Source organism: Pleurodeles waltl, chromosome 6 (genome assembly GCF_031143425.1).
Source record: "Pleurodeles waltl isolate 20211129_DDA chromosome 6, aPleWal1.hap1.20221129, whole genome shotgun sequence".
In the NCBI taxonomy this organism is placed as follows: Eukaryota; Metazoa; Chordata; class Amphibia; order Caudata; family Salamandridae; genus Pleurodeles; species Pleurodeles waltl.
Window position 1 is genome coordinate 1,525,814,606 of NC_090445.1, and position 22,303 is coordinate 1,525,836,908.

At 40.8% G+C, this 22,303-nt stretch overlaps 1 protein-coding gene across 1 annotated transcript in view; it reads left to right on the forward strand.

Annotated features, from left to right (window-relative positions):
- Positions 1-22,303, forward strand: part of ACAP3 (ArfGAP with coiled-coil, ankyrin repeat and PH domains 3) — a 308,590-nt gene that overhangs the window by 276,517 nt on the left and 9,770 nt on the right. The window contains exon 25 of the mRNA XM_069241084.1: positions 12,328-12,389. Coding sequence (XP_069097185.1) covers positions 12,328-12,389 — 62 coding nt within the window. The remainder of the gene's footprint in view (positions 1-12,327; positions 12,390-22,303) is intronic.

A 22,303-nucleotide genomic window follows, 5' to 3' on the forward strand; every position in this document is an offset into this window, starting at 1 on the left:
CCCTTTACCAATCCAGCCACGGGCCCATCCATCTGGCCCATCAAGACTCACTCTCATTTCATCAGTCCATAAAACCTTAGAAAAATCAGTCTTGAGATATTTCTTGGCCCAGTCTTGACGTTTCAGCTTGTGTGTCTTGTTCAGTGGTGGTCGTCTTTCAGCCTTTCTTACCTTGGCCATGTCTCTGAGTATTGCACACCTTGTGCTTTTGGGCACTCCAGTGATGTTGCAGCTCTGAAATATGGCCAAACTGGTGGCAAGTGGCATCGTGGCAGCTGCACGCTTGACTTTTCTCAGTTCATGGGCAGTTATTTTGCGCCTTGGTTTTTCCACACGCTTCTTGCGACCCTGTTGACTATTTTGAATGAAACGCTTGATTGTTCGATGATCACGCTTCAGAAGCTTTGCAATTTTAAGAGTGCTGCATCCCTCTGCAAGATATCTCACTATTTTTGACTTTTCTGAGCCTGTCAAGTCCTTTTGACCCATTTTGCCAAAGGAAAGGAAGTTGCCTAATAATTATGCACACCTGATATAGGGTGTTGATGTCATTAGACCACACCCCTTCTCATTACAGAGATGCACATCACCTAATATGCTTAATTGGTAGTAGGCTTTCGAGCCTATACAGCTTGGAGTCAGACAACATGCATAAAGAGGATGATGTGGTCAAAATACTCATTTGCCTAATAATTCTGCACTCCCTGTATGTCAAAAACTGTCTTCATGATTAGGCATCTTTCCACATAAGTTAAAAAGAAGAGGACAGACATTATAACAGCACAATATTAGCAACCCAAAGAAACGTTATCTCAACCGCTGCCGATTGCTAGATTTAAGCTCTCTCCATCACTTAAAGAAGTAGTGAACTCCGACTTGCAGCTCTCTACACATCTCTGTGTCTTCTAATAAAATGCAGAATCCAGCAACCATTTTCCTTCCTGCTGTTCATTGCCAAGTTGACTAAAATGGGGGATACAGACCACACTGAGAAGCACTGGCTAGGTTGCAGTGGAGTGCATGGCTGCCAAGTTTGGCCTCACACTGCGATGGGGAGCAGAATTATCAGTTGTGGACATTCTAGAAGTGCTCATTAAGAGTTAAGTGGCAGTCTGTTTTCTGAAAATCTCATAGGTGGCAGACAGAGGATAGAAACTTAACATATTTTGGATGAGCTCTTTCCACATACAAGTACCAGGATTTACTGATAGTGACAGGACGGTAGACTATCTATGATGTGCCCCTTGGCTCATCAGTAACAGTGGAGAGCATTCTTAGGAGACTAAGACCACCTGACTTGCAGAGCAGCAGCTGAAATAAATCTGCACAATTGCAATTCAATTATGAGCCTTGGAGAGCACTAGTGGCTGGCTTCATATTTTTTTTATTTTTGCCCAAAACTGACGCCCTTTTGGCATAATCTTTCTTCGGCTTTTAGCCAGGCTCTGGGAGCAGGCACATAGTGGGAAACATTGTTCTGTTTGGTTGAGCTTCACAAACACAGTGCTATCAAGTGAGCAAACCTGCATAAATATTGATATCATTCACACTTTCTGTGGCCCGCTCGCTTATTCTTAAATTCTGGTGTACAGAATGAGTTTCATCATGTGAAGAATAGTTTAAAAAAAATATCTAGAACAAGAAGGTTTGAGGAGGCATATGCTAAAATGGTGGGTGGCCTTAAGAGATTTCAGTCATCGTGGCACTATTTTAATTTTGGGGATGGTGCTCTATTTATGGTCTGGGCTTTTGGAGTGGTTGAAACTAGCTTCATGCATTTTTGTATGTTTTCTTGCAGCACACCAGCACTTTAATGTTGCTCTTTCTGGCATTGGTACATGTTTACATAGGCACTCGCTAACTTTAGCACATGTTCATTTTATTCTGTTGTGGGATTTTAGGGTTCTGTATCTGAGGTTACCCGATTTTTACCAATGTATTTATGCATTTTCCTGCTAGCTGTTTTTTTTTTTTTTTAAATTGTCAAAGTATGCCGCATGGCAAAAGTTTGACTACGGTTCTGGGATTTCTTACTAAGCTAGTTGTAATTTGTGTACTGTATATTTGATCATTTCTGCTCAATAAAAATATTTATAAATAAAATTATGAGCCCTAAGGTCCAGCAAAAAGTATTTTTGAAAAGTAAATTTTTGAACTAAAGGACACTAACGTTGGGGGAAAAGCTGGAGTTAACATTTAAAATGTGGAATCAGAATGTAGTGCACCACATGAGCAAACGCTAGACCCGTTGCATTGCAAATGCTTGTTTCGAATGTGCTACCACCACAGATCAGGAATTGGTAGCTTACCAGAGTTTTGGTACAGATTTCAGTCACAAAACATTGATACATACTATAAAAGATTGCTATTAGAAGGGGCCTCCGTAAATGCATCTCTTTCAAATAGCGTTTTGTTATGACTCTTTCAACCCATTTAAACATTCGGTAATCTGTTAATGAATGGCAAATGGGATCTGTTCATTAAAGAACATTTTGGAGTCACAAACCATGTTATTACATCTGGCCACCAACAGCTAAAATAAATGGCAACCTTTATTTCACCAATGTGTTGGATGAGCTTCCATTGCCGATCAGATGGTTCAACAGTCTGATTGCGAGACAAAAGGCAGTACCCTTAATTCTGCATGCTCAGTTCTTAGATCAGTCTTCACAGCTAATTACTGATGACCAGATTCCACTCCTCAGTAAAGCAGAGGGTGTGCATCAGTTGATGTGACAAGTGGAGCTTATTTGGGCTAAGACTTAATTAAATATTTGTCTTTTAGGCAGTGTAGCTCCTACTGCGGGCTCTGGTCTCCGGAGGCATCAGTGATATCTTAGTAACCTGCAGATGAAGGTGGAGGGAGGCAGCCTGAAAGAACAACTAGGTGTTACATAAAGTCAAAACTCCAGGGCTGTAATAGTTGTGATGAGGCTTAGCTAATTATAGGGGACCCTAATGACTGTATTATTGCAAATATCTGCCCTTATCAGCTTTTTTGGGACATTTGGAAATCTGCCAAGACACATACTGACTATTTATAAAGGTGATCTTCATGTTCAGTGTCCATGAGAATAATAGCTCATAATTAGCTTAACTGCAGTGTCAGCAGAAATGGGGGAGGAGCCTACTTTCCCCTAATTAGCGCTTCGCTATTGATCTTGTGCTCATCTTTCCATTTCTGTCCTCACTTGGTCAATCTATAAAACATAAGTATCCCCTTCCCAGGAGAAGTGACTGTTATTAAAATTGACACAATGGCCATGACAGTTCCATAGGTTTTTCCCAGAAGTAGCCTTGTTACTTTCTCAGGCCAGTGGTCCTATGCATGCTGGTAACTAGCATTAAAAAACATACTTTGAGCTTCCTTGCACTTTTTGGTTTATGGTAAAGAACTGTCAAAACTCTGTAACATCGGGAAGATTTCTTAAAGTGTTAGACCTTTGTAGAAGTAAATAAAATGTAAATATATGTTCGATGGCATCTGTCGCTGTAGATACACATGGTATGCATGAGCTCGCCATCTGGTGTTGGGTCGGAGTGTTACAAGTTGTTTTTCTTCGAAGAAGTGTTTTCGAGTCACGGGACCGAGTGACTCCACCTTCTGTGCTCATTGCGCATGGGCGTCGACTCCATCTTCGATTGTTTTCTTTCCGCCATCGGGTTCGGACGTGTTCATGTCGCTCCGAGTTTCGGAACGGAAAGATAGCTGAAGACGGAAGATTTTCGACGGTATCGTTGCGATCCGGTTACAGATAGACACATACGACGACGCGTTGAACATCGAAGCGCTTCGGTGCCCTTCGGGGTAGATTTCGGCACCCCGTCGGGGCCTAGTCGGCCCGACCGCGTGGAGGACAACGCCGATGGATCGGACCCCGTTTCGATTCTGCCCCGAATGCCACAACAAATATCCTTATACGGACCTGCACTCGGTCTGTAATCTGTGCCTGTCACCCGAGCACAGTGAAGAATCCTGCGAGGCCTGTCGGGCGTTCCGGTCCCGAAAAACTCTGCGCGACCGTCGAGCGAGAAGACTGCAGATGGCGTCCACGCCAAAAGAGCGTCGACAGTTCGAGACAGAAGAAGAACAGGAGGAATCCTTTTCCATCCAGGATTCAGACTCCGACGAGCTACACTCTACAAGAACTGTGAGTAAGACGTCGAGATCAAACCCTAAAAAAGGAAAGAAGGCCCAGGGGACGCCACTGCCAACCGGCCATGGCTCCACCCAAATTCTCGGTGACCAACAATCGGCACCGAAAAAGGCCCATTCAGTGTCGAGATCGTCCGACTTCGGTCGAGACACCGGCACGCAGCCTCCTCGGGACCGAGAGAGTGCTAAACAGAAGCATCGACACCGAGAGTTCGGTGTCGACACCGATCGACGCCGAGACAGTGGCGCCGAAGACCATAGAGGCCAAGAATTTTCGGCACAGAAAAAGAGGAAGGTTACCTCGGAGCCGAAAAAACAATCGACAGGGCTTTCGGAGCCGAAAAAAGCGACATCAGACCCTGTTTCTGGCTCCTATACCGAAGAGCATTCTATGTCTTCTCAAATGAAGAAACATAGATTTGAACAAGAACTGCAATCCACTGACGTGGATCACACGCAAAAGCGTATCTTTATTCAGCAGGGGACTGGGAAGATCAGTACCCTTCCACCTGTCAAACGAAAGAGAACGCTTCAGTTTACTCCTCAGCAACAAACAACACAAAAGGTAACACCTCCTCCCTCGCCTCCACCTGTAACTCCGGCTTCGCCAACTTACACCCCGTCACATTCGCCAGCTCACACCGCCATGAGCCACGACGACCAAGATCAGGATGCGTGGGACTTGTACGACGCACCAGTGTCTGATAACAGCCCAGACACATACCCAACTAGGCCATCACCACCGGAAGACAGCACAGCCTACTCACAAGTGGTGGCTAGAGCAGCTCTATTCCATAATGTGGAACTACACTCGGAACAAGTCGAGGATGATTTTTTATTTAACACCCTCTCCTCAACCCACAGCTCCTACCAAAGCCTGCCGATGCTCCCAGGCATGCTACGCCATGCAAAGGACATTTTTAAGGAGCCAGTTAAAAGTAGGGCAGTGACGCCTAGGGTGGACAAAAAGTATAAGGCGCCTCCTACGGACCCTGTCTTCATCACCTCTCAGCTGCCACCAGACTCTGTGGTGGTAGGGGCTGCCAGAAAACGGGCAAACTCGCACACTTCTGGGGATGCACCTCCCCCAGATAAAGAAAGTAGGAAGTTCGATGCAGCCGGGAAGAGGGTTGCTGTCCAAGCAGCAAACCAGTGGCGCATCGCAAATTCACAAGCGCTGCTAGCGCGATACGACAGAGCCCACTGGGATGAGATGCAGCATCTCATTGAACATCTCCCAAAAGATCTGCAAAAAAGAGCAAAACAGGTTGTTGAGGAGGGTCAAAACATTTCCAACAATCAAATACGCTCCTCCATGGATGCAGCAGACACGGCCGCAAGAACCATTAATACGTCGGTTACCATCCGTAGGCACGCATGGCTCAGAACGTCTGGATTCAAGCCAGAAATTCAGCAGGCAGTGCTTAACATGCCAGTAAACGAGAAACTTCTGTTCGGTCCGGAGGTCGACACAGCTATAGAAAAGCTCAAGAAGGACACTGACACTGCCAAGGCCATGGGCGCACTCTACTCCCCGCAGAGCAGAGGATCTTATAACACCTTCCGCAAAACACCTTTTAGAGGAGGGTTTCGGGGTCAGGCCACACAAGCTAGCACCTCACAGTCCGCACCGCCCACCTACCAGGGACAGTACAGAGGAGGTTTTCGGGGCCAGTATAGAGGGGGGCAATTTCCTAGGAATAGAGGAAGATTTCAAAGCCCCAAAACCACTACCAACAAGCAGTGACTCACACGTCACTCACCCCTCCCACACAACACCAGTGGGGGGGAGGATACATCAATATTACGAAGCATGGGACAAAATAACTACAGATACATGGGTCCTAGCAATTATCCAACATGGTTATTGCATAGAATTCATGCAATTCCCTCCAGACATACCACCAAAATCACAAAATTTATCAAAATACCATTCACAACTTCTAGAGATAGAAGTTCAAGCACTACTGCAAAAAAATGCAATAGAATTAGTACCAAGCACACAAATAAACACAGGAGTTTATTCACTGTACTTCTTGATACCAAAAAAGGACGAAACACTGAGACCAATTCTAGACCTCAGGGTAGTAAACACATTCATCAAATCAGACCACTTTCACATGGTCACACTACAAGAAGTGTTACCATTGCTCAGAAAACACGACTACATGACAACCCTAGACCTCAAGGACGCATATTTCCATATACCAATCCATCAATCACACAGGAAATATCTAAGGTTTGTATTCAAAGGAATACATTACCAATTCAAAGTATTGCCTTTTGGTTTAACAACCGCTCCAAGAGTATTCACAAAGTGCCTAGCAGTAGTCGCTGCACACATCAGAAGGCAGCAAATACATGTGTTCCCGTATCTAGACGACTGGCTAATCAAAACCAGTTCGCTCACACAATGCTCAAACCACACAAATCAAGTCATACAAACCCTCTACAATTTAGGGTTCACCGTCAACTTTGCAAAATCAAACATTCTGCCAAGCAAAGTACAGCAATATCTAGGAGCCATAATAGACACGACAAAAGGAGTAGCAACGCCAACTCCACAAAGGATCCACAATTTCAACAGGGTCATTCAACACATGTCTCCAAACCAAACAATACAAGCAAGAACAATACTACAGCTCCTAGGCATGATGTCCTCATGCATAGCCATTGTCCCAAACGCAAGACTGCACATGAGGCCCTTACAACAGTGCCTAGCCTCACAGTGGTCTCAAGCACAGGGTCACCTTCTAGATCTGGTGTTGCTAGACCGCCAAACTTACCTATCGCTTCTATGGTGGAACAGTATAAATTTAAACATAGGGCGGCCTTTCCAAGACCCAGTGCCACAGTACGTAATAACAACAGATGCTTCCATGACAGGGTGGGGAGCACATCTCAATCAACACAACATAAGAGGACAATGGAACATACATCAAACAAAACTGCATATAAATCATCTAGAATTATTAGCAGTTTTTCAAGCACTAAAAGCTTTCCAACCAATCATAACCCACAAATACATCCTTGTCAAAACAGACAACATGACAACGATGTATTATCTAAACAAACAAGGAGGAACACATTCAACGCAGTTAAGCTTGTTAGCTCAAAAAATATGGAAGTGGGCAATCCACCATCAAATTGGTCTAATAGCACAGTTTATTCCGGGGATCCAGAATCAGCTGGCAGACAATCTCTCTCGAGATCACCAGCAAGTCCACGAATGGGAAATCCACCCACAAATTCTGAACACCTACTTCACACTCTGGGGAACACCACAAATAGACTTATTTGCAACAAAAGAGAACGCAAAATGCCAAAACTTCGCGTCCAGATACCCACACAAGCAATCCCAAGGCAATGCCCTATGGATGAACTGGTCAGGAATATTTGCTTACGCTTTTCCTCCTCTCCCTCTCCTTCCTTACCTAGTAAACAAATTGAGTCAAAACAAACTCAAACTCATTTTAATAGCACCAACGTGGGCAAGACAACCCTGGTACACAACACTGCTAGATCTGTCTGTAGTACCACACATCAAACTGCCCAACAAACCAGATCTGTTAACGCAACACAACCAACAGATCAGACACCCGGACCCAGCATCGCTGAATCTAGCAATCTGGCTCCTGAAATCCTAGAATTCGGACACTTACAACTTAGCCAAGAGTGTATGGAAGTCATAAAGCAGGCCAGAAGGCCATCCACTAGACACTGCTACGCAAGTAAGTGGAAAAGATTTGTTTGTTACTGCCATCATAATCAGATACAACCACTAGAGGCAACTCCAAAACATATAGTAGATTACTTGCTCCATTTACAAAAAGCAAAGCTAGCCTTCTCTTCTATTAAAATACACCTTGCAGCAATATCTGCATACCTGCAAACTACATATTCAACTTCCTTGTATAGGATACCAGTTATCAAAGCATTCATAGAAGGGCTTAAAAGAATTATACCACCAAGAACACCACCTGTTCCTTCATGGAACCTAAACGTGGTTCTAACAAGACTCATGGGCCCACCCTTCGAACCCATGCACTCTTGCGGAATACAATTCCTCACCTGGAAAGTTGCCTTTCTCATCGCCATTACATCTCTAAGAAGAGTAAGTGAAATTCAAGCGTTCACAACACAAGAGCCTTTTATACAAATACATAAAAATAAGGTCGTCCTACGACCTAATCCAAAATTTTTACCAAAAGTTATTTCTCCATTCCATCTAAATCAAACGGTAGAATTACCAGTATTCTTCCCACAGCCAGATTCTGTGGCTGAAAGAGCACTACATACATTAGATGTCAAAAGAGCATTAATGTACTACATTGACAGAACGAAGAACATCAGAAAAACTAAACAGCTATTTATTGCATTCCAAAAACCTCATGCAGGTAACCCAATATCAAAACAAGGTATAGCCAGATGGATAGTTAAATGCATCCAAATCTGCTACCTTAAAGCAAAAAGACAACTGCCCATTACTCCCAGGGCACATTCAACAAGGAAAAAAGGTGCTTCAATGGCCTTTTTAGGAAACATCCCAATGCAAGAAATATGTAAGGCAGCCACTTGGTCTACGCCTCACACATTCACCAAACACTACTGTATAGATGTGCTATCCGCACAACAAGCTACAGTAGGTCAAGCTGTATTAAGAACTCTATTTCAGACAACTTCTACTCCTACAGGCTAAACCACCGCTTATGGGGAACTAACTGCTTACTAGTCTATGCATACCATGTGTATCTACAGCGACAGATGCCATCGAACTGAAAATGTCACTTACCCAGTGTACATCTGTTCGTGGCATCAGTCGCTGAGATTCACATGGACCCACCCACCTCCCCGGAAGCCTGTAGCAGTTCAGAAGTTACCTTCAATTTTGTACATTTGTATATATATTACTTAATCCTTTAATAGGTACATACTTACATTTTTCATTGCGCGGGCACTATTACTATAGTACAACTCCTACCTCACCCTCTGCGGGGAAAACAATCGAAGATGGAGTCGACGCCCATGCGCAATGAGCACAGAAGGTGGAGTCACTCGGTCCCGTGACTCGAAAACACTTCTTCGAAGAAAAACAACTTGTAACACTCCGACCCAACACCAGATGGCGAGCTCATGCATACCATGTGAATCTCAGCGACTGATGCCACGAACAGATGTACACTGGGTAAGTGACATTTTCATTAAGAAACGTGAACAATCAAAATATATGTTCATTGCAGCAGGGCAATTCATGGTGTCAGTCATGGCACAAGAATAAAAGACAAATTTGTGCCAACTTTTGGAATTGCAGTGGCAGATGTCTAGAGATAGTGAGATTTGTGGACTTTCTGGAATTTTACAGCTGCTACAATATTTTCTTAGACTTGCCATTAAATACATTAGGTTAACACTTCGGCTTTGCCGGGGGATCCAGGCCAGATTTTTAAAATGGTAACTGGATATGATAATTCAGCATGATTTGACTAACCTATCCTACAAAGATTAGAAATTTAGGACCTCGCTAAGTGTTTGGCCGAATGGGATCCTTGCTGTAGACCTGTACTTACAGATTACAACTCTGCACCTCCTGCTATATTTAGAGATGGGGGAAAGTGCTAGGTTTCTATCAGCAAAGCCTCAGCTATCTCCATCAGAAACCTGTGACTCTTTGTCCCATTAGCCACAAGGCTACCTGTTGAATGGCATTCCAACATATATTTATTCTTCCTGGGCTAGCCATGCTAGGCTTGGTGGACACAGACAGACGAATTGACCTTTTTGTAATTCAGAAACAAACCCTGCTTTAAGGATTTGTTTCTGAAAATTCACAAAAATACTGATCGGGTACAAGCTTGGTCGGCCAGCCAGCATTATACATTTGACAAAAGTGTTTCCGCTGTGTTGCCTTAAGCATTTTTGCCAAAACAGTCCCTTCTAAGCTGGTAGGAATCTCCAAGTTGGGCAGGTAGCCACTGCCAGGTGGTTTGGGGCTCGGGCCTCTGCCCCCTTGGTGGGTTTACAGGCCACCAACCAGTCTTAAAAGGATGCGCTTAGATGGGAATAACTAAAGAGCATTCTCAAGTGGATGCATTTCTGCCAGCGTTAGATAGCTCTGCAACTCAGCCTGTTAGAGTCCCACCTATGGGTGACATCCATGTCAGCACTATTCCTCTCGTATGTAACATGCGCATTCTGAGTGACAGTTTGACAGGAACTGTTGCTGTGTCTGAACACATGAAAACCTGAGGTGGTTCTTGTCACAGACATATTTAACCCTTCAAATCCCTTTATTTACTCTCCAGCAACAAGTCAAGAAACAATTGAGAACACCTTTGTGACTACCCCTCCATTATACAACACCATTATTAATTTTGTTAAATGTTGTTTGTGCATTTCTCACGGGGAAACCTGCCATCTTCACATGGCCCACAAACTGTTTCAATAGAGGCAGCCTGAAAATAAACATAAGAACGAGCAACGTATTTGCACACGTCAGGTAATGTAAATGTGGAGAGTTACAGATGTGCTCTAATTAAATTAAAATGTTAAAACCTGCAGAGAATGTCTTATTTTGAACAACATGCAAAAATAAACTAACTGTGGGTCAAACTTTGGCAACCATGGAGTGAGCGTGGCAAAGGGGTGACCTAGGTCCCCACAACCTGACTGCTTGCCGATACACACAGCGGTCCCTTGAGGCCAGTGCCCTCAAATCCAGGTAAGCACCTGGTGCGATCGCACTGCTCCCACTGCCCTAAAGCCGGCCCTGCTTGGGACTGCTGGTGGCCTGATGAATGGGCCACCAGCAGTCCCAATGAAGGGTTTTAGTGGGGCATCGGAACCACTCACCCAGTGGGAAACCCCAGGGATGCCTTGGGTCCACTGTTCAAGTGCGAGATAAGCCCAAAGCAATCTTGTGGTTTCTTGTGTGGCCTGAGAGTGTGTGTGAACACAGTGGGGGTGGGGGGGTATAAAAAGACGCATTCAGCGATCCTTAAATGTGAGGAAAAAACGCTGATGACATGGGTGGGGTTGATGGCTAGCCTATTGTTGGGTTGAAATACGCATTCAGGCAGTTCTTTACAATGTCAAAATAAGGGCCTATATATGAAATGCCTTATCAAATTTCAGAAATAAATGCTTTTATGAAGAACCAACGAACAATTTATCTTTTAGAAGCAATCTATACATTGTAATATAATTGCATTTTTATCTTTTACTCTGATTATTATTTTATGTGCTTGATCATAAATGGGAAAATGCATAATCTTCGTCCTGTTTGCATTTGAAAGATTTGTATTTCAATATTTTATTTTCCTGCTTATATTGAGAAGTAACTAAAACCGGTGTGAATGTATATGGTTGGAAAAATTAATTGCACTTTTTGCATTTGTATTTTTGAGTTTCGTAATTAAAAAATGTATTCATCTTATTGTAAAAACGTCTTTGGTGCACAATCGATGGCTATATGAATTGGAGTGGAATGTAATGCATCTGTCTCCTTTAGATTGGTACTATAATTTCGGAAGTCAAGCAGGCGTCAGTTTAGTAAACCAGAGTGCTTCCTTTGATATAATAATTTTAGGGTTTCTCCAGTTAATGCATTTACATCAAGGCCAGTGGCTTTAAGTAAGATCCTAGAATTGACTATTAATTGGTGGAGTATTCACAACGCCAGTGAGTTTAAGTACCATAGCTTTAGGGCACTTCCTAAATAATCAAGTATGTAGTTGCTATGAATTAGCCACTGGCCTTGACACAGCTGGAGGGGTAGCAGTCAAGGTACACCTCTTATTTAATGCCCCAGCGGTCCAGATTATAGTTAAAGATTATGGGGGTTATTCTAACTTTGGAGGAGTGTTAATCCGTCCCAAAAGTGACGGTAAAGTGACGGATATACCACCAGCCGTATTACGAGTTCCATAGGATATAATGGACTCGTAATACGGCTGGTGGTAAATCCGTCACTTTTCCGTCACTTTTGGGACGGATTAACACCTCCTCCAAAGTTAGAATAACCCCCTATGTTCCATGAATGTTAGAATAATAGTAGTATTGTCACATCACTGTACATATTCTCATTATTTTGCCTCCCAGATCACAGCATGTCATCACAGATAAACACTTTTCCTTCACTTCTCATCTTAAGCATTCCTGTTCTCTCCTTCTAGGCTTCGTCTGGCTCGAATGAATGAAGAGATGCGAGAAGCAGATGGACCTTTCGGACAACCAGGTCAATATCCAAGCAACAGCCCGACTGAGCTCCAGTACAGGAAATGCATTCAGGAGTTTATCAGCCTTAATATAGATGAGAGTTAGAGGGACAGAGATGCCCTCCTCTTATGCTGGATTGGTGGAAGTCCTGCTAACCCTGCCTTTGAACTTACCGGTGACTCCTGCGGAGGGTCCTGTTTTGTATTCCTCCTAGGCTGTGAACACAAGTATGAGGTTGGGAAAAGAGGGGGGAACCAAGGCTGCTTTTTAATTTATTCTACTCATGCTCAAGCTGTGGGAAGAACTAGGTTCTGTTGAAAATGGAGCAGGGACGCCCATCTGCTAGTGTCTCAGGGTTACAGACGAGAGTGATCAAGGCTTCTTTCAGTCTTGTCACAACAACATCCATGCCTTTGGAGAGACACGGCAGCAAACATCCATTTGAGGTTTGGGAGTTGAGTTTTATAGAAGCATCATCATCCAAATAAATGATTAATTGTGCTGAGAGAGATCAAAATAACCTCCATATCAATTTAGAATTTTAGTAGGCCTAAAACAAATTGGCCACTTAGCTTAAGATGGCTTACAGTTTCGTTTGGGCTTACTTGCCCACTCAGTTATTTGGAAGGTTTTATTGTCCACCCTCAAATGTCATTATAAATAGAAACCAAAGTAGATGGACTTGCCCTTTTCGAAGGTCTTGTCACAGGATGCTTCATAAATAACAAAGCAAAATCTTGAAGCACTTCAGCGATAGGAGATGTATGTTGCTGTCAGGGGCTCAACAAAGCTGATTTCGGACCAGTGTAAAGATGACCCAGCCCTACAAGTCAACAGAGCATTGTCAAATTGTGTGTGGTGGTTGGAAAGAGTTCCCTCAGACTATGTTTGATATTCGGTGCATGGGATTGCTCAGAGTACTATTGTAACAATAGAAGTCGAACACTTAAATCAAACCCTGGTGCACCTTCCAGGCAAAGGAATCTTTCTGTGCCGTTGTGGCAGGTACAGTGTGCGAGGGTGCAAATGGCATCTTCCCACGTGCCTGGGAGCTGCTGTTAACCTTTTTTTATTATACTTTGTATTGTTATTTTTTATGTGATTGTGTTGAGTGTCCTGGACACGGAATTAAAAGCACTTTGTTTTTGTGGGTTTAAAATGGGAAGATGTTTCCAGTTTTTTTAAAGACTCCTAGCCACTCCGGTACATAGGTGGAGGAGCGAGAAGGGGCCACAACAGCCTGCTTTGGATGGCTGATCTCTTTATCGGCTAAGACGGTTGTGTCTGACCTTTCATTTTGTACCAGTACAGTGAGAGCCCTGGCATTTCTCTCCGTTGTGGTGAGCTTAGGCTAATGTAGGCAGGCCAGTGCGGTATTTATTCCACCTCTAAAATATTACACCGTGAAGAACAGGAAAGCAAGTCTGCGGAGATGCAGATGGAATTATTTTAACATTGGAAAAAGACCAGTCTCTTTCGGTCACCAGCAGAGTTTTATTGCTGTTCTAGAGAATTCAGCTTCTTTTTCCTCATATATGTGTGTTTGTGTGTGTGCATGTAGATTTGAGTATCACAAACTGGAGTGCACATGGGCCCATAGTAGGACACACGGTAGTACTATAGATGCTGGCACCTCAGACTGTCACAGGTCCTTCATGAAGAGTATAGCTTGCATGTGGGTAGGTTCTAGGATACACTTATGAACCTTTTATGTATATTAAGAATGTACAGAGGAGTTGGGTTCCCCTCTTGAGGCTGTCATAGGATTTTAAAGCAGCATCTGAAAACGTAATTGTTGTATTTGGATTGAAGGTTTGGCTAGTGGTTGGCAGGTAGGCCCTAGAACGTGCCATTGGATCTGGTTTTTATTTCTGCATTCTGACATGAACTGAAGTGCATGTTCTCTCCTTGGGTAACTTCTATAGCACTAAAGGTGAAAAGGCAGAACCTTGACACTGTAGAAAGCCTTCCCCTAATCTCAGCACCGATATCTAGCTCCTTATATCTCAGTGTAGAATCAGGCCACTGGGTGAGATTTTGTATGGATTGTCATGAAGTGGCTATTAAATGACATATATGGGTGATAAACGAAGGGCCAAAATTTGAGCTCTGCAGATCAAGACATGCTTTTGGGAATGGTTCTGCTTTATTCACCTCAAGCAAGAAAGGGGGAAGGGTAAGATTGGAGGATGCATATTTGTGTGACACCCTGAAGATGGGTTTTTAGCGATATCTCTGAATAATATAAATGTGTATTACATTCTGGAAAAGGTGCTCTCTATGTGAAAATTATGGCAAAACATTTTCAACCAGAATTTGTGAGTTTGACTCCCCTTTCCTCATAAGACACACTTTTGGATCTTAGGCAGTGATCTTTCACTGGCTGTGCTTTGGTTATATTTAAATCTAAGGTGTGCTAAATGCAAGAATTTACTTATTCTGCTACACGCATAAGGTAACTGAAGCATAGAGTGAAAATTGATTTTTCCTAGGTACCCTAGTGTGTTGAATGTAGAAAATGGGATTAGAAACTCTGTTCTTGTTTCTAAGAAAGTGCCTTAAACATTTCATTGGACCTCCTCTTGCCATGAAAACATTACGTACTATTGCTTAAAAGGGAACTACAGACAGATATTTTTGTTGGCTTGAAATTTCTCTTAAAACTCTTATTAAGGGTCTTTAAATGTTAAAATGTATTTAAAAATGCTCTCAAGTACATGTTGGAATCTGGAATTATGGAAGGCTGGCTTCCATTTTAATTTAGGTGGAATTAATTTTGAAATGTGGCAGAAGAGAGGTATAAAGTGTTGGTCAGCCCATTTTCCTGAGTGTGTGGCCTAGAGTGTTTGTTTGAAAATCTATGCTGCTCCACCCCAATAGGAAGTCCTTCCTGTTTAAAGAAAGGGAGGTCCTACCTTTAGATGATTTTCTCTGAACATGGCTCCTTAGAGCAGAGTGCAGAGCTCTGGTGTGGTAGGTTGTTGCCGCCAAGAATGAAAAATACTAAAGAAGCTTAGTAGGATAGAATGCATCAAACAAATGAATAATTTTAGCATAGAATACAGATCGTCCATATGAAGAGGTTCAAAGCCTATTTGTCACAGTAACAGGCAGGTAAATGCAACAGAGGAAGGGAAGGCTACACCTGATAACATCTGAAGCTTCCTTCAGTGGGCAAATACATTGTGCACTTTTCTTACTTTCAGTAGTTTGGAACTCTTATTTGTGTAGTTTTTTTTTGTGCCGTCCTTTTCCCCTTTTTTGTTGGTGAAAGTGTTTTTAAGTATTTAAATTATTTTATGCTAAGAGAACCCGTGCAATGCAGATTTCCAAATGTACAGTTTCTTTGTATTTTTAAGATTTGGATTTTTATTTCTGAACCTTGTCCCTTTATACTGCTTTATTATTGTTTTATGTAAAATTATGCTATCGATATTTTGAATTACACTTATTGCTAACTGATTTAGGCAGTTATCCTGCTCCCTCCTGCCTAAAAAAGCTTAGCACTCGATCCTAGGAAGTGAGGCAAAATCAAACTTAGATTTTTGCTGTAAAGTATGTTGTTACATTTCTTTTAAATTGCATTTTATTCCCGGGGTGGCTGAAATGGTTAAGGGGAGTTTGAGGATAGATCAACTGTTGGGTGCTGGTACTGAGATGAGTGTCACGCAGCCAAATCAAACCACATTTTTCGACATTGAAGCATCAGTGCCAACATTAATTTTATTTCCCAGCGACGTGCATTGTTGTAATATATTTATTTCTCTCAATCTAATCAAAACTACAAAATAGATAAAGTTTTCTAGTTATGTCACACTCTTATGTTTTCCTACTATTTGCAGAGGCCAGCTGACAGTATTGAGCGTTATCACTTTTACAAAGTAGCAAACACAGAGCAAAGTCATTGTTAGGTTTTTGTACAGGTGCAAAATTTGCAGTCTGGTGCATCAGCAACAAATGTCTGATTTAGTCAATATTAAAAGATGAGCAGATTTGGTGTATAATGGATGTCAGCTGTGGCACCATTATAAAGTTGTACCTCGTACAGTGTTTGGCGCTACAATGATATTGCATGCATTCAGAATGTATGTAGGAAACGGGTGCCACACACACAAAGTCGAATTTGCTTTCTAATATTATGCCATACCCAAGCAATTTTGTTTTGAATGGTGGTTCCTCAAACATCTTAACGTTTCATTCCTGTTTTTCTAAAATTACTACATTCATTTTTGATGTTTATAGAATCGACAAGATAGAAATGTCTTTATTATTGTGGTTCAGATAAAACACTTTGAAGACATATCAGGGCCTTGACGTTGTGTTCTCTATGTCAAAGCACACCAGGTGAAGTTCTAAAATTAAAATGTATCACAAATTGCCCTGTATGTTCGTTGAGAAAATCACAAGTAGCAAAATATTGATTAAAAGTAACATAGTTTAAATAAGAAATAAATACTAAGGGAAAATAGAAACAAAGGGAAAATGTAAAGGGAAAATAATGGCGGACAGGAAAGACACATTGCTGTAATCGGTTGTAAGCCCAAAGTGAAACCAAGAAGCTCCTTTTTTATTTTTTCTTTGTGCATGTTGTCAATCAGCCTAGCATTTTGTTTCTTTGTTGGCTAAAGTAAAAAAAGGACAAACTGTTGCGTACTGTAAATAGGAATTTGTGACATGGAAAAAGTAATTTGGAAGGACTCAAAACAACCATTGTATTGTATGTAATCATGCCTATAGGTTTAAGTTAGAATTTTTAATTAACTACTGAAAAGTCCCTTTTTGTTTCACTGGTAATCTATTGCTAGCGTCTTAATTAGAAGTCCAAAAACCGAGTTGCTTTTATGGTATGTAAAGTGATGGTTTATTGACAAACTGAAATTCCAACTAGTGGAAGAGACGGTTCAGATGTATGTTCCTCACTGCCCCTTAAAGAATGGGGTAGGTTGGAGACATGATGGAAGGCGGAAATAATATGCTAGTAAGAGTGGAAACAAATAAGAATTGTAGATCAGGCGAGGAGATGAGTTCAGAGAGCAGCAACTCCTCAAAATCCACTAATGTGTTATTTTAGTTTTTCCATTGGGTGCTGAGCACCTGTAAAGAAAAATAAATGGAGAAAAGGAAAACGGGGTTGTGTGTATTCAAAATAAATCCGACTAAACCGAATATTTTTGAACCCAGGTGCTTTCCAGCTTCGAAATGTTTCCAGACATTCCTATCCGAAATTCCAGTTGGCCATTTAAGAAAAACCTCTATTGACCTGTATTGCAGTGCTGATTGCAAGTCAAGTTATTTGCTCAGTTGGTATTCTGAACCAACAGTGTGTTCAAATGACCAATTTGTTTTGCACCTGATTGCCCGGAATGAGTGGCCTATTCTCAGCCACCTACCAGAATTCTGAGTGACCAACAAAAAACCTAAATCACTATTAAGAATTCTAAATGCTCTTTAACTTGGTTTGTTAGGCAGTTCATTGTGCATTATAAGTTCCATATGGTCTTTACAGATTACTAAATGGTATTAACATTTAATTGGTGTTTCATTTTTCAAAGCTGCACAAGTCAGCTGGAGTTTGAAATATTGGTCATTCAAAGTCCTGTTTACCATACAGCATGTTTCCAACATGTGCCAGGGAAGAAGGGAATAATTACAAATCACTTTCACTATTTCCTAAAATATTGAAACAGGCAATCACAGGCATCTCCCAGCCAAATAAAGACTTACGTTGACTTATTCATTTGCATGCTGTGTTGTAAATTTGCCCCTCTTCAGTTAAAACATAAAAAGAAGTAATGTGTAAAAATAATTGCAGAGTTACTGTCAGTCCCACTTGTAGGAAAAACTGATAATATAAATACTCTCATATTTACAAAAATAAAAATAGTTCCTTACCCAGAAAATATGATCTTTAGGGGCCTTTTGGTTTGCACTATTGGTATTTAACAGCATAGTATTTCATGATCTCCATTTTCAACCTGCACCTTGACCAGAAAGGTATTCCTTCACCACACTACCAAGATATATCACACCACCATCATTGCATTCTATCCTGTCTAAAGAAGATCCCTTTGCAGTTCCACTAGTGCCAACACCCATTTTCCTCCATGATTCTTTTCCAGAAGGATTACATATAAATAATCAACAATTTGTTGAGACCCAGGAATTAAAATGAAAACATAACCTGGTTTCATCTAAAAAGTATTGTTCTCACACTTCAATTTTAGACCTTTGTGCAGTTCTGCACTTTTCAACCACATTCGTCCCAAATTAATTGAGAAACCTTCGACAAAACACGAATAATTTGTTTCAGGTGTTTTTAAATCGGTACATGACAGAACTACTTTATATCTGTGCCTTCCTCACTGATTACTTCCCATGCTCCCTTCAGTAATACTATTTCCTCCCCCTTCACTAACTTTACATCTTTTCTCACTGATTCATGTATATTCTCCTACTACAATTAAGGAATATCCTTCAGCTATGATGAATTTAGATTCCTTCTCTCTGATGACATTTTTTTATCTCCCATTTGCTGACAATATAATTCTCTCTATAGAATTGTCTCCCTCTTTGTAATGAACTTTATATCCCTTACCTTTAGATGATTTTCTCGCCCATGGCAACTTTAAGTTTTCACTTAACACCTAATGTATTCCCCTTCTCCTGTGACTTAAAATTTACTTTCAACAATTTTACATTCCTCTCAGAGGAACATTATATCTAACTGTGTAATGACTTTCGATCCTCCCAGCAATGACTTAATAGCCCTCCTCTGAAACAGATGTATATCCTTCCTCAGCAATGGTGTTAGATCCTTCCCATGTGATGGCCTTTTATCCTCATACTTCAATAACTTTATTTCCTCTCTCTGCAAACTGTGTGATGCTTTTTAGTCCTACCCATGGACAATTTCATGTCTTCTTTTTGACAGTTTTAAATCTTTCTATCCTGTTATGCTTTAAGACAAGAGCAAGCAAGTTTTTTTTTTTTTTTTTTACAATTTGTGAAACAACGTTTCTTCACACTAGTCATTCTAAAATAGTACTTGCATATTCTGTACCATTTTCAATTTGGTAAATTTTATTTTGATAATAGTAAAAAGGTATTATCCCTCATTCGATAAAAGGTAAAAGAACTGTTTGAAAACAATAAAAATGCAGAAATCTTTGGAATCTCATTTAGGAGTGTATTCCCTTTTATACTGTTTTGTGTCAAGATATTGTTGAACATAAAAACCATTAATAAAGAAGAGCAAAGTTTGGAATACCTCACTGAACTAAAAATATACTTTCTACCATAAATATGGTGCTTAAACTATGTCTTATTTCCTTTCTAAATTCAGTGGTTGTTCAGAGGATAGCAGGCTTTTGGAAATAGTGAGATATGCTGCCAATCCAGTTCCTCTACCCGGCTGATTGGGATGGAACGGAGTCACTATCATTTTAGTGTGATATGTGACTAACTGAGCTCCAGCCTGACTGGACTTTAGGATGCAGTCTTCCTGTATCTGTTAATCCAGTTTGCCTCTGTAAAGGGGCGTGAGTGGGTGGCAGGAGGGTGGATCGGTCTTAGATCTATATGATATGAGTGTATATAAGAAGAATGCGTGCTGTATAATATGCTGTAGCATATTAACCCTCTCACTGCCTGCTTTTTCAGTAAAATTCTGTGATTCTGTTTAATTTTTCCTCCTCTTCTTTCTGTACACAGTATAACTATGAGACCGAACACTTATTTCTCAATGTTACAATCTTTGTATACTTTTATCAGATGACATTTTTGGTGTCTGCTTTTTTTAAAAATTCTGCTTTCCGCCTCTTTCTCTTGCACTCTGTCTTTTAAAACACTGTTAATAAAACCCAAATCAAACTGTTAACCTCTTGCTTGCTTTGTCTTCTGTCTTCATACAGCAATTTGGGGGAAAATGTCCCATCACTAAGGGGCAGATCATAAATATGCAATAAGTAATGTTTTGTTTGGGTTTTCTGGTTCTAGCCTTGGTTTAAAGGTGTGACATAGTCTGTGAATATGATGTGTGCAAGATAAATGGGGTCACTAGTCTCCTTGTGGTTGAAATAGTCACTGTTTCGGGGAATGGAACACAACATAAAGGGAGTTAGTGATTTGAGCTACTTAATTTGTCTCCTTCATTGACAAGCTAACCCACAGACCCCAGTTCTCCCTCATATTTGCCGAATTACTCAAATGATTTCTAAAATATTGTCAGATTATCCCAAAAAGGCTGAAAGGGATGGCAAAGATTCCTTCTGTAAAGGATTTTAAAATCCTCAAGCAGGTGAGTAGAATGTTGATGCCAATAAAGAACCCCTGTGGGACATACTAAATTGTCCTGTTGAGATGGTAAATAAAATGATTGTTGTGTTAAAATATCACCTAGTGCCCAAGGGAAATATTATACTGTTGCCTTCTGAATTGATATCCCAAAGGAGATTATGAAATGCCTTCTCTTCTATGCCACAGAGGTCATTAAAAAAAAAGTCTGGATGTTTAAAAGGGACATCTTTCACCCTAAGGGAGACCTTGAATGTATATCATTGGTAGCCACAGGCTGGAGTTTTATTATGTTCTCTGTGTGTGTTTTAATTCGTAGTTACAGCAGCAAACTAGCAATAAAACGTTCTCAATGTTTCCATGATTACTCATAGGCATGGAGGAGTTTTTTACACAATAAACTTGACAACACAGGAATGTAGTTATTTCCTCAACATATTTGATCTAAATAACAGTTTGTGATTATTTCACTGTCTTTTGTGAGACTGTTCTCAGTTGGTCCACCGCAGGAGATGGCGTGATGCCTTTGAGTGGGTTTGGTGGTTTTTTGTTTTTCTCCTACATTTGTTGTTTAATATCCACCTGTGCACCTGTAAGTCAGTTGTGTTGAATTTCACTGATGAGGACCCTTACCTTATAGGTACTTATCCCCGTACCGCACTGATAATTTGCCAAGTTACACCAACTCCCTGAAATTGTGTAAATAAGATAGGTTCAATCAAATTGCAAATAGTGCCTTTTAATTTCCCTGGTATACAAAATCCAATTTAGTGTAAAACAAATTACAATATAAATACATTCAATCGGTTTGGTATTCATCTACCAAACCAGGTCGCCCTGGGATTAATGAATGTACAGAATTAATGGAAATGTTAGTTTAGGGAGCGTGATTTCCAGTTGAAAAGGTAGTAGTAGTTAGGTTTCACCCATTCCCCTTTTCCAGAAAATATGTCCTCCAAATCGGCTAGAAACACTCCCACAGGCCTCAAAAGTTGTTTTTAAACATTTCTTTCGAGTTAGCAGGGCTTGTAACTTTTTGCTGAAACGTTTGAAATAGTGTGCAGTTCATTTTTACCGATTTTATCAAAAACACAACTGAAGAACCGTTAGCTGCTCTCTTTATATTTATTATTAAAAACCGAAAACAACCACAAGCAGTTCTGTTTTTAATCGGCACCACCTCCTTTCAAGCCTGCCCCATCGATGTTTAGATTGACAGAGCAGAGATTAAAAAGGGAGATTCTTAAATAGCTCCATTTGTACACTTACTATATTGGCAATATTTTCGAATAAGCCTGTTGATGTATGGTATGTAGAAATGAACGTTTATTGGCCTCCGGACATTGGTTATACACATGTGGAAATATACTGGATTCAAAATATTTTTTACAGACCAGAATATCAATCAGGATAAATGCAAACACAAAAGTCAAAGAAATAACCATTATAAAAACTTGAGGGGTCCAGCTATCTGTAACGTTCATCTACGAAGTAGACGAAAATGTTATATTTTCTAAAAACAATCCCATTTCTAATATACATAACGACTTTTTCCCTTAGGCCATTCAAAAAAGAGTAATGTTTTTAAATAAAATGCTGCCCTTTATTATTTAGGAGTTCAGTAAATTAAATAATTGTAAA